The sequence below is a fragment of the Pelophylax lessonae genome (assembly GCF_965119305.1).
Source record: "Pelophylax lessonae genome assembly, chromosome: 4".
NCBI lineage: Eukaryota > Metazoa > Chordata > Amphibia > Anura > Ranidae > Pelophylax > Pelophylax lessonae.
The window spans coordinates 138183906-138198480 of NC_138771.1; the positions used below are offsets into that span (position 1 = coordinate 138183906).

General features: G+C 42.3%; 1 protein-coding gene across 1 annotated transcript in view; it reads left to right on the forward strand.

The window, feature by feature from the left end:
- Positions 1 to 14575, forward strand: part of IDH3A (isocitrate dehydrogenase (NAD(+)) 3 catalytic subunit alpha) — a 34904-nt gene that overhangs the window by 16923 nt on the left and 3406 nt on the right. Inside the window, exons 4-9 of the mRNA XM_082254700.1 lie at positions 1508 to 1622; positions 1704 to 1891; positions 8210 to 8343; positions 8605 to 8707; positions 8835 to 8899; positions 10960 to 11044. Of these exons, the coding sequence (XP_082110826.1) occupies positions 1508 to 1622; positions 1704 to 1891; positions 8210 to 8343; positions 8605 to 8707; positions 8835 to 8899; positions 10960 to 11044 (690 nt within the window). The remainder of the gene's footprint in view (positions 1 to 1507; positions 1623 to 1703; positions 1892 to 8209; positions 8344 to 8604; positions 8708 to 8834; positions 8900 to 10959; positions 11045 to 14575) is intronic.

A 14575-nucleotide genomic window follows, 5' to 3' on the forward strand; every position in this document is an offset into this window, starting at 1 on the left:
TGAGATGTATGTTCAAGAGTCTTTTGAAAGTGGCCATACTTCCCGCAGAAACTACCTCTTGTGGTAGAGAATTCCACAATCTTGTAGTCCTAACAGTAAAATTTTTTTTTTTTTGCATTCACATTTAAAAGTGTATTTTTTTCCCAAAAATCGCGTTTGAAAAACCGCTGCGCAGATACCATGTAACATAAAAAATTTCAAAACCCACCGATTTATTTTTTAGGGCCTCTGCTTTAGAAAATATATAATGTTTGGGGGGTTCTAAGTAATTTTCTATCAAACAAAAACTGATTGTTTAATGTAAACAAGTGCCAGAAAAGACCCGGTGTAACGTTAAAAAACCATACCTCGTTAGAATTCCATACCCTCGTCACTTCTGGTCTGAAACAGCTGAGCGGCGCAGCAGTGCGCATGCTCAGAGCCCCGGATACGTCATTGCACAGCAGAGAAGTTCACAAGTACGCATGCTCGGAGGGAATGAAATTATTACGGAGTGTGTGTAATGTTATACTTGCGGCGGTTACATTAAAACAGTTCGGCGGCAACATGGGGCATCTCCTCTGCTATCCCTGACACTTCCCTGATCTTGGCTAATAAATATAAAAGCGGCGGCGGGTGTATGAAATGTAAGTGACAGCGATCTCGGCTCCGTGATCCACTTTTATATTAGCCGAGATTAGGGAAGTGACAGGGATAGGAGCGGAGATGACTCATGTTGCAGAGGAGCTGTTTTAATGTAATTGCGGCATGTATAACATTACACACACTACTGTGAGAAATCCATACCCTCCCTAGGTGCACCGGAAGTGACGAGGGTATGGTTTTTTCACGGAACACCGGTCTTCAAAGGGATAGTCCACATTCTTTAAGGAAAAAGTTTTTTTAGCTTAATATGTCGAGCTTGTAATAATAGAAGTGCATGCACAATTAAAATATAAATGACCTCTAATGCAGAAAAATGTTAAGTGGATCATCCATGCACAACCCCAGAACAAAACAATGTTGTCCCATAAATGTAATAAGTTACAAAAATCCTTTTTTTAAGCTAGAAATGCAAAATGAATGTACAGTAAACCCCCCTCCATTGCGGGGGTTACGTTCCGGACCCAGCCACGAAAAGTGAAATTCCGCGAAATAGAAAAACCCTATTAAAATGCATTGTAGGCATGATTTTTTTACTGTCACTGTACGTGTAGAAGCATTTTAAGGTCTTTAAACACACTTTTAAAACAATAGAAACTCATTTAAACACATAAAAGATACTTAGAGACAGAGCAAGAGCTATGAAAAACACAAAAATCTTTCATTTTTAATGATTTATATAGTAAAATAACATTACAAAAAAAACCGCGAATTACCGGGACCGCAAAAACTGAACCGCGATGTAGCGGGGATATTTTTAGACTTTTAAACAGACTGTAAACATAATACTATATTCTAGAGTGCCAGCTTTTTGTGACTTAATTGGTAGTAAGTGCCATTTATACTGCACCTCCTCCTACTACAGGCCCCTATTCAGTGGGAAGAGAGAAATGTTACAGCCATTAAAGGTCCTGGTGGCAAATGGATGATCCCCCCTGAAGCCAAAGAATCTATGGATAAAAACAAAATGGGTCTTAAAGGTATCCCTTTTCTTATCCTCCTTTCTCTGGTACAATTTCTGTGCGGTATGTGACAATTCATGTATGTTTGTTTTTTTCAAGGTCCCTTGAAGACTCCAATAGCTGCTGGACATCCGTCCATGAACCTGTTACTTAGAAAAACGTTTGATCTTTATGCCAATGTCCGCCCCTGCGTCTCCATTGAGGGTTATAAGACTCCTTACACAGATGTGGACCTGGTTACCATTCGGGAAAACACTGAGGGAGAATACAGTGGCATTGAACATGTGGTATGTCAGTTTGGCAGCATTCATTATGCGATTTATAACTTTTTGCGCTCACAACTTTTATATAATTCAATGATCCCTCAAAACGCATTGTCCTACACTAATAAAATGATCATTGTTCTCCAACTGGCTGAAGTTTTTAAACTTTCTTTTAATACTCACTGCTCCTCACAATCTTCACATGGTTGAGAGGGCCCTCCATGAGTTGAACTGCCACAAACCAGGTCCAGTGCTACCTCACCCGTACACTACCATGCTCACTCAGTAAGTGTAGCCATCAACCTTTTTAGTTTTAAGATAAATTGTACCAAATCAGAAGCGCTCCACATCTCCTTCGGACCCTCTAGGGTAGAAAATCGAAGGCAGGCCTTCGTTTTTCAGTGGGCCTGTTCCATACCTAAATACTTTGGCATCAGACTCCCACCTTACCCTGCTGAGTTGTACAAGGCTAATTTTTTGTTACCCCCCCCCCCCCCCTTCTAATCAAGATCTGCTCCAATATACTTGAGCTTGGGGGGATGAATCTAACTTTGTTCACAAGTAGTACAATCTGATTCAAACACTGCCCATATCGGTCCCCCAGATGTGCTTGACCAACTTGCATTTCCTACTTCTTGGTTTCATATGGGAAGACAAACTACCACACATCCACATCTCTCTCCAAAAACGAGACGGGAGAAAATATTTACTAGACATGCTCCAATGTCACTCCTATCACGCTTAGTAAATGGGTGCATCCAATTCAACGTGAATAGGAACAGGAATGCACTCCAGTTTTATTTTCCTGTCTCCCATCCCATCTTTCAATCTCTCCTAGGGCTCATGCACACTGCAGCTCAAAAAAAAGCTGCTTTCACAGGAATTTGAGCTTTTATTGCAGCTCTGATCTGTATCTATTAACCACTTAAGCCCCGGAAGATTTTACCCCCATTCCGACCAGGGGGTATTTTGCGATTCGGCACTGCGTGACTTTAACGGACAATTGCGCGGTCGTGCGACGATGTACCTAAACGAATTGGGCGTCCTTTTTTTCCCACAAACAGAGCTTTCTTTTGGTGGTATTTGATCACCTGTGCGATTTTTTGATCACGCGCTATAAACAAAAAAAGAGCGTAAATTTTGCAAAAATAGCAATATTTTTCACATTTTTTTTATATGAAATTCCCCCCAAAAAAAATGTAAAAATCAAAATTTTTTAACATTTTCGGCCAATTTGTTTTATGCTACCTATGTTTGGTGTAAAAAATCGCAAAAAGCGTATTTTGATTGGTTTGCGCAAAAGTTATCGCGTTTACTAACAAAGGGAAAGATTTTTGTCATTTTTGTTGTTTTTTTTTTTTTTAACGCGTAATAGCGGCGATCTGCGATTTTTTTTTTTTTTTTTTTTTTTTTTGCGGTACTGCGACATTGCGGCGGACAGATCGGACCCTTGACTGACATTTTTGACACTTTTGGGGTTACCAGTGACATTTCTACAGTAATCAGTGCTATATATATGCACTGTTACTGTAAAAATACACTGGTAGTGAAGGGGTTAACTTTATTTGGGAGGGAGGGGCTGTGTGTGTCCCTAGGGGCGTGCTTTCTACTGTGATTGGCTGTGGCTTGAGCTGTAAGGACACTGATCAACGGATCTACATAGTAGATCCATGTGATCAGTGTCTTTACAGCAAGGAGAATGACAGGCAGCTTGTTTACACAAGCTGCCTGACATTCTCCCTCTCCCCCGCCGATCGCCGAGTGGCCGGCGGACATCGGGTCCGCTGGTCACACGCGCGGGGGGGTCCGTGACCACGCGGGAGCGGGAGTGCGCCTCCGGGGGCGCGCGCTCGCTCCCTAGACCCTCACAAGCAAGCAACGTAGCCCTACGTTAGTTTGCCTGTGAGGGGCTGACCGCTGACGTAGATAGTCGTGCGGCGGTCAGCAAGTGGTTAACCAGAGATTTGGAGAGACAACTGAAATACAATAACATAGAGGCTTCTGATCTCTGTTGGTCTGGTGAGTGTTTAATCTAGAGGGGAGCACTGGAGGTGTGGTGGTGGACCCATTTCACTTTATCCGGATTGGAAGTACCACTATTCATTCGATCTGGGATTATGAACTCCATGTCACTCTGACAGTAGAAGACCTCACTGGGGAGTTATAGAGACTGCTCTATGCATTGGACACTTACATTCATATGATGGTCCTGTGCATTTTGTTTTATATTTGACGTTTTTATACTCTGAGCGGATGACTTTGAGTATAGCGCTGCTGAGTGTGATTGATTTTGTGTATTGACACGTTATTAACTGCACTTCATTTATAGTACTTCACGCTTTTCTGCTTAAAAGCTCCTCTCATAAACGCGAGTTTGATGGGGGTTTTTTTCTGCCTGTAAGAGCATATGCCTGTAAACTCCTGAAAAAGCCATTGTGTGCATGAACACATTAGCTAACATGGAGGGGAGTTTCCAGGCAGAAAAAATTTGCTAAAAAGAGCTTGAAAGCCTGTAGGAGCAGCTTCTTTGAAATGCAGTGTGCATGAGCCCTTAGAATGCATCTCAATTTTCCCATTACCTGGGATATCTCCACAACCCTCACTTATGACCCCTCATTTATTATCTCACTGCAAACACTGCCAGTAAACAGCCTTATGTATTTCCTAACCCTAGCACAGTGGTTGTCTCAGTTAGCCAAACCAAAATTTACCTTGACTGCCTATTGATGCATTGTCCTCTTACCAATTATGCCTTACCATTTCTGGAGGGCTACTTTGGACCAGGTCAGGCTTTCCAGACCCACTACTCCATTTGAGGACGTTTGCCGAGAAGAGACAAATATCCCTCGCTTATTATCTCAGTTATATAAGCTCCCTACAGCACTACCAGCAGGCTACATTCCACCTTCTATCCATAAATGAGGAGAAGAGATGCAAATGTTGTTTGCTCCAGTTCAAACAGAGGAGGCTATTCTGTTTGCTCATAAGCGTCTAAAGTCAACACGTTTCAACAACAAGGCTTTGGGATCCTTTTATGATGGAATAGGGTACCGATGCTTCTGCTTATGATAAACCTGCAATCGTCCAACCTCTGCTGGAGATGCTGTTCTCATTCAGGCACCTTTCTACATGTCTTTTGGAGTTGGTTGAAAATTCACCCATTTTGAGCAAAAGTACAAAAGCTGGTGCACCAACTTAACGTTGCCTGCTTCACATTAACCATATTCTGCTAACTCATTACAAATCCTCCCTTCCTGACTGTTCACTTTCCTAACTCTGCATGGGCTTGCTGCCCACAATGTGGCATCCCCCATCATGGTTCACCAAAATAAGAGAAATGGGACAGATGAAGGCCCTTGCTTCCTCCTTCCATCACCAGAAGGAAAAGTTTTGGGATACATGGAATCTTTAGACTGCTTACCCCCCCCCCCCCCCCCCCATTAGTCGCCTTATCAGGATTTGCTGGACTCTCCAAGTCTGGATTTATACAGGATGTGTGGCTCAACCTTTAACCACGAATGCATGAACATTTGCCTTATAATTACAATTAAACAGAATGGACCTGGTTTACTCCCCTGATGCACCCCCTCCCTGATCCCCCCTCTTTCTTTCCTTACCTCTTAACCGCAAACTTTTTATTTGTTTAATTTTTGACCGAAATGCAGTCGGGTTAGTGGGAAGAGCTGAATTTCAATCTACACTGAACAAAATAATAAATGCGCAACACTTTTTTTCATGAGCTGATCTCAAAGATATAGGACTTTTTCTATGTACACAAAAGGTCTATTTCTCTCAAATATTGTTCACAAATCTGTGTTAGTGAGCACTTCTCCTTTGCCGAGATAATTTATCCACCTCACAGGTGTGGCATATAAAGATGCTGATTAGACAGCATGATTTTTGCACAGGTGTGCCTTAGGCTGGTCACAATAAAAGGCCACTCTAAAATGTGCAGTTTTATCACACTGCACAATGCTACAGATGTCGCAAGTTTTGAGGGAGCGTGCAATTCACATGCTGACTGCAGGAATGTTCACCAGAGCTGTTGCTCATCAATTGAATGTTCGTTTCTCTACCATAAGCCGTCTCCAAAGGCGTTTTCATAGAATTTGGCAGTACATCCAACCGGAAATTCTTTAGTTTTGCAAACCGACTGTTGCAGCAGCTTTCCTGGTGGCTGGTCTCAGACGATCTTGGAGGTGAAGATGCTGGATGTGGAGGTCCTAAGCTGGTGTGGTTACATGTGGTTTGCGGACCACATGTAACCACACCAGCTTTAGGACCTGACCACATGTAACCACACCAGCCCAGGACCTCCACATCCCACATCTTCACCTCCAAGATCATCTGAGACCAGCCACCAGGACAGCTGCTGCAACAGTCGGTTTGCAAAATCAAAGAATTTCTGCCCAAACTGTCTGAAACCATCTCAGGGAAGCTCATCTGCATGCTTGTCGTCCTTATCGCGGCCTCGACCTGACTGCAGTTTGTCATCGTAACCGACTTGAGTGGGCAAATGCTCACATTCGATGGTGTCTGGCACTTTGGAGGGGTGTTCTCTTGACGGATGAATCCTGGTTTTCACTGTACAGGGCAGTTGGCAGACAGCATGTATGGCGTCATGTGGGTGAGCGGTTTGCTAATGTCAACGTTATGGATCGAATGGCCCATTGTGGCAGTGGGGTTATGGTATGGGCAGGTGAAATGTTATGGACAAGGAACACGGGTGCATTTTATTGATGGCATTTTGAATGCACAGAGATTCCCATGACGAAATCCTGAGGCCCATTGTTGTGCCATTCCTCTATGACCATCACCTCATGTTGCAGCATGATAATGCACAGCCCCATGTTGCAAGGGTCTGTACACAATTCCTGTAAGCTAAAAACATCCCAGTTCTTGCATGGCCAGCATACTCACCGGACATGTCACCCATTGAGCATGTTTGGGATGCTCGGCGTATACAACCGCATGTTCCAGGTCCTACCAATATCCAGCAACTTGGCACAGCCATTGAAGAGGAGGGGATCAACAACCTGATCAACTCTATGTGAAGGAGATGTGTTGCACTGTGTGAGGCAAATGGTCACACCATATACTGACTGGTTTTCGGACCCCCCCCCCCAATATAGTAAAACTGCACATTTTAGAGTGGCTTTTTATTGTGGCCAGCCACCTGTGCAATAATCATGCTTTCTAATCAGCGCCTTGATATGCCACACCTGTGAGGTGGATGGATTATCTCGGCAAAGGAGAAGTGCTCACTAACACAGATTTAGACAGATCGGTGAACAATATTTGAGAGAAATAGGCCTTCTTGTGTACATAGAAAAAGTCTTAGATCTTTGAGTTCAGCTCATGAAAAATGGGGGCAAAAACAAAAGTGTCGCATTTATAATTTTGTTCAGTGTATGTGTGGCCGTTCCTGCTCGACAGAAGTTGACTGACTTCTGACGAATGGGCTTGATGGAAATTTTTTCCTAATCAGCGGCTGCAGTCCTCGCTGTCAATATCCAATATCTCAGCAGGGAGGATTCCTTGATCCACCTTGATTGTTTTTATGGAACAGTCCCTTCCCCTTTTCTTTCCTTTATTTATTTAAAAAAAAAAAAAAAAAAAAAAGCATATTTTGTTCGGTAGCCTCATGAACTTTTGCAGCAGCAGATAACACAGTAGTGATAGTGATCTATTGTTAGCAGGCAATACAAGGTCTGTTGCAGCTAGGTGGGGCTGGATGAGTCCCATTTGATGCTAGGATAGCTTCTGGAGGTCAAAGAAAATGACATTGGAAATGGTGAGTTTTTTCCTGCATCCACAATGTTCAATAATTCTAAGTACATTTCACTATAATGCACTGTCTGTCTGAACCAGCTCCTGGGCTTAACACAGGGAATGGCGCTAAACCCCACCAAAACCTACTACAGCCACTAGGACTATTTTATGCCAGTGATGTTTTTGATAACCGCTCAGTTTTATAACCACATTTAGTTCCTAAGTGATAATTCAGTCATCATCATTTGGGATGAGCTCAGAAGTGTTTGGACACAAATTCTAACCTGCCCAGGCTATCCTGCCAGGAAGTTGTCACAGTTGTAGGCGGCGGGGACTTTGCCCGCCCTGCAGTTGCACATATGAAAGGAGCATGCATAAATGTCCCTGCGGGGTGTGGAATATCTCTGCCCTCTTTGGCTGTTGGCTTTAACAGCTTCCTGGTAGGATATCTCAGGCGGTTTGGACATCTACATAAGATATCCAATGTTTCTATATCTTTCATATAGACCTATAAAAAGTTACATTAAAATAAAGTAGAGTTAACTGAAGTTTTATGTTTGTGCATTACAGATTGTGGATGGAGTAGTGCAAAGCATTAAGCTAATTACAGAGCAAGCCAGCCACAGGATTGCAGAATTTGCTTTTGAGTATGCCAGGAGTAACCAAAGAAGCACGGTGACTGCAGTGCACAAAGCCAATATCATGTGAGTTCTTGTATAGAGCGGATTAGCCAATCTCTTATTTAGCATTTTCGAAATAACTGAAATATCTTTGCTTTTACCCTCTATTTTATAAATATGACATTTTACACTAGAAGTACACTGTGACCTTCTATAATTGGTCTATGAAATGTTCTCAAGAATGTGAACTTCTTTATTTTTTTTTTTTAGAGATAGAGTAGAAGAGCCTGAAGCAATTATACTTGTGCACCATTTGTAAACTTCTCTTTTATGTTTGGTTCTCAGGAGGATGTCTGATGGACTTTTTCTGAGGAAGTGCAGAGAAGTTGCAGAGAACTACAAGGACATAAAGTTTAATGAAATGTACTTGGACACAGTGTGCCTCAATGTAAGATAAAATGTGCTATACTAAACAACCCTTTATACATATATTTGATTTAACTACTATAATACCCAGGTGCTGTTCTATTCCTCTTGTTTGCTATTTCTAATCACATTTGTTTCTAAATTCACAGATGGTCCAGGACCCAACAGAATTTGATGTACTTGTTATGCCGAATTTGTATGGTGATATCTTAAGGTTAGTTTTAGTACACTCCCAGGGCATTATAAGGATATTGTAAGGTATAGGTGCATACATCATACTTCTACTACAAATCTAGTCTGTATAAGTTGTAGTTTAGTTAAACATTTTTTTTGGGGGGTTAGAGTTTCAATCACATAACTTACCTGTAATGAAGTGGACCCCATGCCCTCATGACTGCTCTTTAGATATTTTCTCTTCCATGAAGCTGGGTCTTCTTCACCGTACTGAACTTCTAAGGCTGCATATGGTAACTGCCTTCGGTCTAACATTGAAGGAGTTATTCGACCGCGCTCCCCTTTCTGTCCTCTCAGCCATTCACAACACTCCTTTTGTTTTCACAAATTGCAACACATTTTCTAAATGGGGGGGGGGGGGGGCAGGTTTTAATTTTTTTTTTTTTTTTAGATCTGGCCAAATACTTGTTCCACCAGACAGCAGCCACTGTTGGAGGTAAGGGGTGTCCTAAAAACATGAGATCATGACAAAAGTGGCTAGATCAGGCAAATATCTTATGGTTATATGTATCAATAAAATAAAAAGATTTATTTGAACCTGAACCTTCTGAAAGTGTGTGGACAAAATGTGGTACAGCGGACAGAGTTCTGCAAAATATATTTATACATTTTCCTAAAATGATGAACACATCATCAAACTGTAATACTTTGACGCTTTTTAAAGACTATAGATCAACCTGTGCAAAAAATACTTATAATCTGCTATGTGCAAAAACGAAGAAAGTGATAAAAAACGAAAAATATGAGATTCGCTGTTCCTAATCAGTGCTAAAGAACTTGTGCAGTCAAAAAAATAAAAAATGTAAACAAATGTATAGTATGGTGACACCGAATAATCCAACTTCCAAGACGCACAGTAACTAGTGAACTTCAACACTATAAATAAAGCAATAATATGTGTAAAAATGGTGCCCTCGTTCTTAAGAAAACCAGAAAAGAGAATAATTCCATCTGCACGCCTTGTTTTGCAGCAAGTACTGCTGTCTGAAGGTTCCATTTTCTGCAGGTCAGACTAGTCGTAATTGGTCATATTTAACTAGACTTTTTCTATAATGTTGAAAACCTTTCACCACTTATCCAAGTGGCTTCTCAGTTTTTAGGAGTGTCAGGAACATGTGCAAGCATTTATAGTCACACTGGTAGTCAGCTCAGTCCATTCAACATTGATTATCCAAGAACATGATGTGGGGTGTAAAAGTTTGTGAAATCACTCTGTTCTGCTTAAGTAATCTATTCAGCATGGTGCCATGAAGTTTAGGACTGGTGGTAAATGGCCATGGCTGAATGTGTGCATTGTCAAATTATGGGAAGAAATTGCCATCTTAACATCTCATTGGTGACCCGAATCCTGTAGTGATACCACAGCAACTTCGTTCCTTTCCCTGTACCTCTGTTGCGGAATGTTAGTCCAGTTTGTCTTACTCTCCCTGTTGAGAGACTACTTCAGTGGTTTTTCACCCTCCCCACCCCTGCTTTTTTTTTTTTTTTTTTTTACCCTTACCTTAGTGGTAGTGAGATCAGCATATTTCAGATACCCACCCAGGGGATCCAGTGCTGTCCAGTGGTTTGCTGTCATTGAGAGGCTTCTGGCTCTTCTGGGTTTAGCCAGCACTTCTCTTAATAATGCCCCACCAGGCTCGACCCCCCTCTTTAACTGAATGAAAAGCTTTGCCTACTGGGATATGTGATGTTCATATCTCGGCAGGCAAAAGGGGAATGGGGGACCTTGTGCGCTTAGGCGAATGATGTGCGATGTGCAGGGGGGGTTGGGGGCAGACCAATTGTTTAAAAAAAAAAAAAGTAAATGGGAAAAGAAAAAAAAAAAAAAAAACCCTTATCGGCAGAGGACCAGTGGAGAAGATGGCTGATGATATGGAGGGGGTCAGTTGGACAGATGTGGCTAATGGGGATCCCTGATGGATATTACTAGCCAGTGAATAAATCGGCCAGTCAGCATTTACCTCTACCCGTTGGGTCAACTTAATTCTTAATGTGTAGAGAAGTATTCCTCTCTAATGTTTGTTTTATTTAATTTTTAAGTGATTTGTGTGCCGGTCTGATTGGAGGGTTGGGAGTAACGCCAAGTGGAAATATCGGTGCTAATGGGGTAGCGATTTTCGAGTCGGTAAGTACAACCTCATCTGTGTTTCAGTTATAGGATAATTGAGTTGTTGCCTACATAGTCACAAAAAAAAGAATTTAAAAAAGGTGGCCTCCAAACAGACATGTTAGGAATGGACATTTGTTTCTTGTGTATTTTTTATGAACTATTAACCACTTGCCGACCGCCGCAAGTACATAGACTGCGGCGGTCAGCCCCGGCCAGGCAAAGTGACGTACCGGTACGTCTGTCATTGGCTTGTGAGCCAATAGCCCCGTCTCTTTCCCTAAGAAGTCAGTGCGCATGACCGGCGGACCCAATGTCCGCCCGTCACTCGCGATCGTTCGCCGGGAAAGGAGAAAGGCAGGCGGCTAATGTAAACAAGCCGCCTGTCATTCTCCCCTGTGTAAAAATGGAGGTCAGACGGTTCTACTATGTAGGACCGTTGATCTCTTTTTTTACACTAGTAGCCATGTCCCATCACAGTTAAAAACACGCCCCTAGGACACACTTAACCCCTCTCTCTAATACAGTTAACCTCTTCCCTGCCAGTGTCATTTTTACAGTAACAGTGCATATGTATAGCACTGATTACTGCAGTAATGTCACTGGTAACCCCAAAAGTGTCAAAAATGTCAGTCAAGGGTCCGATCTGTCCGCCGAATGTCGCAGTCCCGCAAAAAAAATTGCAGATCGCCGCCATTACTCGTTAAAAAAAAAAAACACCAAAAATGACAAAAATCTTTCCCTTTGTTAGTAAACGCGATAACTTTTGCGCAAACCAATCAAAATACGCTTTTTGCGTTTTTTTTTTTTTTCAAACATATGTAGCATAAAACAAATTGGCCGAAAATGTTAAAAAAATTTTGATATTTACATTTTTTTTGGGGGGAATTTCATATAAAAAATTTGAAAAATATTGTTGTTTTTGCAAAATGTACGCTATTTTTTTTGTTTATAGCTCATGATCAAAAAATCGCACAGGTGATCAAATACCACCAAAAGACAGCTCTGTTTGTGGGAAAAAAAGGACGTCAAATTCGTTTAGGTACAGCGTTGCACGACCGCGCAATTGTCCGTTAAATTCACGCAGTAAAAAATCGCAAAAAACCCCCTGGTCAGGAAGGGGGTAAAATCTTCCGGGGCTTAAGTGGTTAAAGGAATGTCACTTCAGCTTTATTGTTCTTTTATGATGCTATACCTGTGTATTGTTTTTCTTGAGGTTGAAATGCCTTTACTTCTATTTATCGGTGTTAATTACACCTCTCTGCTCTAAGGAGCATGCATTTGAAATCAATGAAAACACGACAGCAAGCCTTACAGTGCACATTGTATTGCACTTCAACGTGTGTTGCAACTTGTATTACAATATACATTGATATGCTTTTCATTTGATTTGGATGGAAACGTGCATTAAAACATAGCCTAAAACCTGCCGATGGGTACTTTTGGGGAACTAAATACTTTTACCCTGTTGTAAAGAAATTAGGCTTTAGAAGCTTTGGTTTGTGTAGTTCTCTTTACAACCGGGAACCTGTGCCAAGCTGTAGATAGTAAAGGTTGGCCCATAGAGAACCTGGGAAAGGGTAAAATATCTAGGGCAATCAAAGGGTTAACTGTTAACCAGTGTTTCTCTATCGCTCATTGACAGACGTAGTCTTATTGATTCTCAAGAGCTGGGTTATGTTGTCTCCGCAGGAGTAGGACTAGGCAGAAAGACAAAACGTTCTGGCTCCACCTTAGGGGCAGTCCCTGAGGGTATATCCTCCCTCTCTCTGCTACAGGGAATCAGTTTTTTTCTGTCTAGTCAGGAGTGTAATGGCATCGTCTGATGCCTTGTTTGGCCGCAAGGTTTTGCAGGCCGCAATTTGAGGAGACCAGTGGTCTACCTCGAGGGTTTTTTCCGTTGGAAAATTTTTCTTTAGTCTCATTCTTTGTTTATAATGAGCCTTTAAAACTTCTAGTTTGGCACCGGTTGGGCCTTCTAGATTGGATTTGATTTTGTCAATCCCACCCCTCATTTGTGGCACTGCTTCTGGATGTCCCAGCTCTTGAGAATCAAGAAGACTACGTCTGTCAATGAGCGATAGAGAAAAATGGATTTTTGTAAGATCTTACCGTAAAATCCTTTTCTCTTAAGCTCATTGACAGACGTAGTACCCGCCCCTCTATCATTGAGTTGGGTTGGGTTAAATACTCTGTACTGCTTTAAAACAGAACTGATTCCCTGTAGCAGAGAGAGGGAGGATATACCCTCAGGGACTGCCCCTAAGGTGGAGCCAGAACGTTTTGTCTTTCTGCCTAGTCCTACTCCTGCGGAGACAACATAACCCAGCTCTTGAGAATCAAGAAGACTACGTCTGTCAATGAGCTTAAGAGAAAAGGATTTTACGGTAAGATCTTACAAAAATCCATTTTTTTGTGTAAACTGTGTGCTTATTTAACTAAGGGAAGTGATACTATTTTTTTCCTTTTGCAGGGACACACAATCCATCACTTTTCCCCTGTCAGAACATAGCTCTGCCTTGTTTACATTGGCAGTGAGTGTACAGCTTGTATAACTGTAAATTTGCTGTCCCCTCAAAATAACAACACACAGACATGTCTAAACCGCTGGCAACAAAGTACACCCCTAAGTGAAAATGTCCAAATTGGGCCCAATTATCAATTTTCCCTCCCCGGTGTCATGTGACTCGTTAGTTTTACAAGGTCTCAGGTGTGAATGGGGAGCAGGTGTGTTAATTTGGTGTTTTAGCTCTCAGTCTCTCATACTGGTCACTGGAAGTTCAACATGGCACCTCATGGCAAAGAACTCTCTGAGGATCTGAAAAAAAGAATTGTTGCTCTACATAAAGATAGCCTAGGCTATAAGAAGATTGCCAAGACCCTGAAACTGACCTGCAGCATGATAGCCAAGACCATACAGCAGTTTAACAGGACAGGCTCCACTCAGAACAGGCCTCACCATTGTTGACCAAAGAAGTTGAGTGCACGTGCTCAGCGCCATATCCAGAGGTTGTCTTTGGGAAATAGATGTATGAGTGCTGCCAGCATTGCTGCGGGGGTTGAAGGGGTGGGTTAGCCTGTCAGTGCTCAGACCATACGCTACACACTGCATCAAATTGGTCTTCATGGCTGTTTTCCCAGAAGGAAGCCTCTTCTAAAGATGAAGCACAAGAAAGCCCGCAAACAGTTTGCTGAAGACAAACAGACTAAGGACATGGATTACTGGAACCCCGTCCTGTGGTCTGATGAGACCAAGATAAACTTATTTGGTTCAGGTGGTGTCAAGCGTGTGTGGTGGCAACCAGGTGAGGAGTACAAAGACAAATGTGTCTTGCCTACAATCAAGCATGGTAGTGGGAGTGTCATGGCTGGGGGCTGCATGACTGCTGTTGGCAGTGGGGACCTACAGTTCATTGGGGGAACCATGAATGCCAACATGTACTGTGACATACTGAAGCAGAACATGATCCCCTCCCTTCGGTGACTGGGCCGCAGGGCAATATTCCAACATAACTACCCCAAACACACCTCTAAGACCACCACTACCTT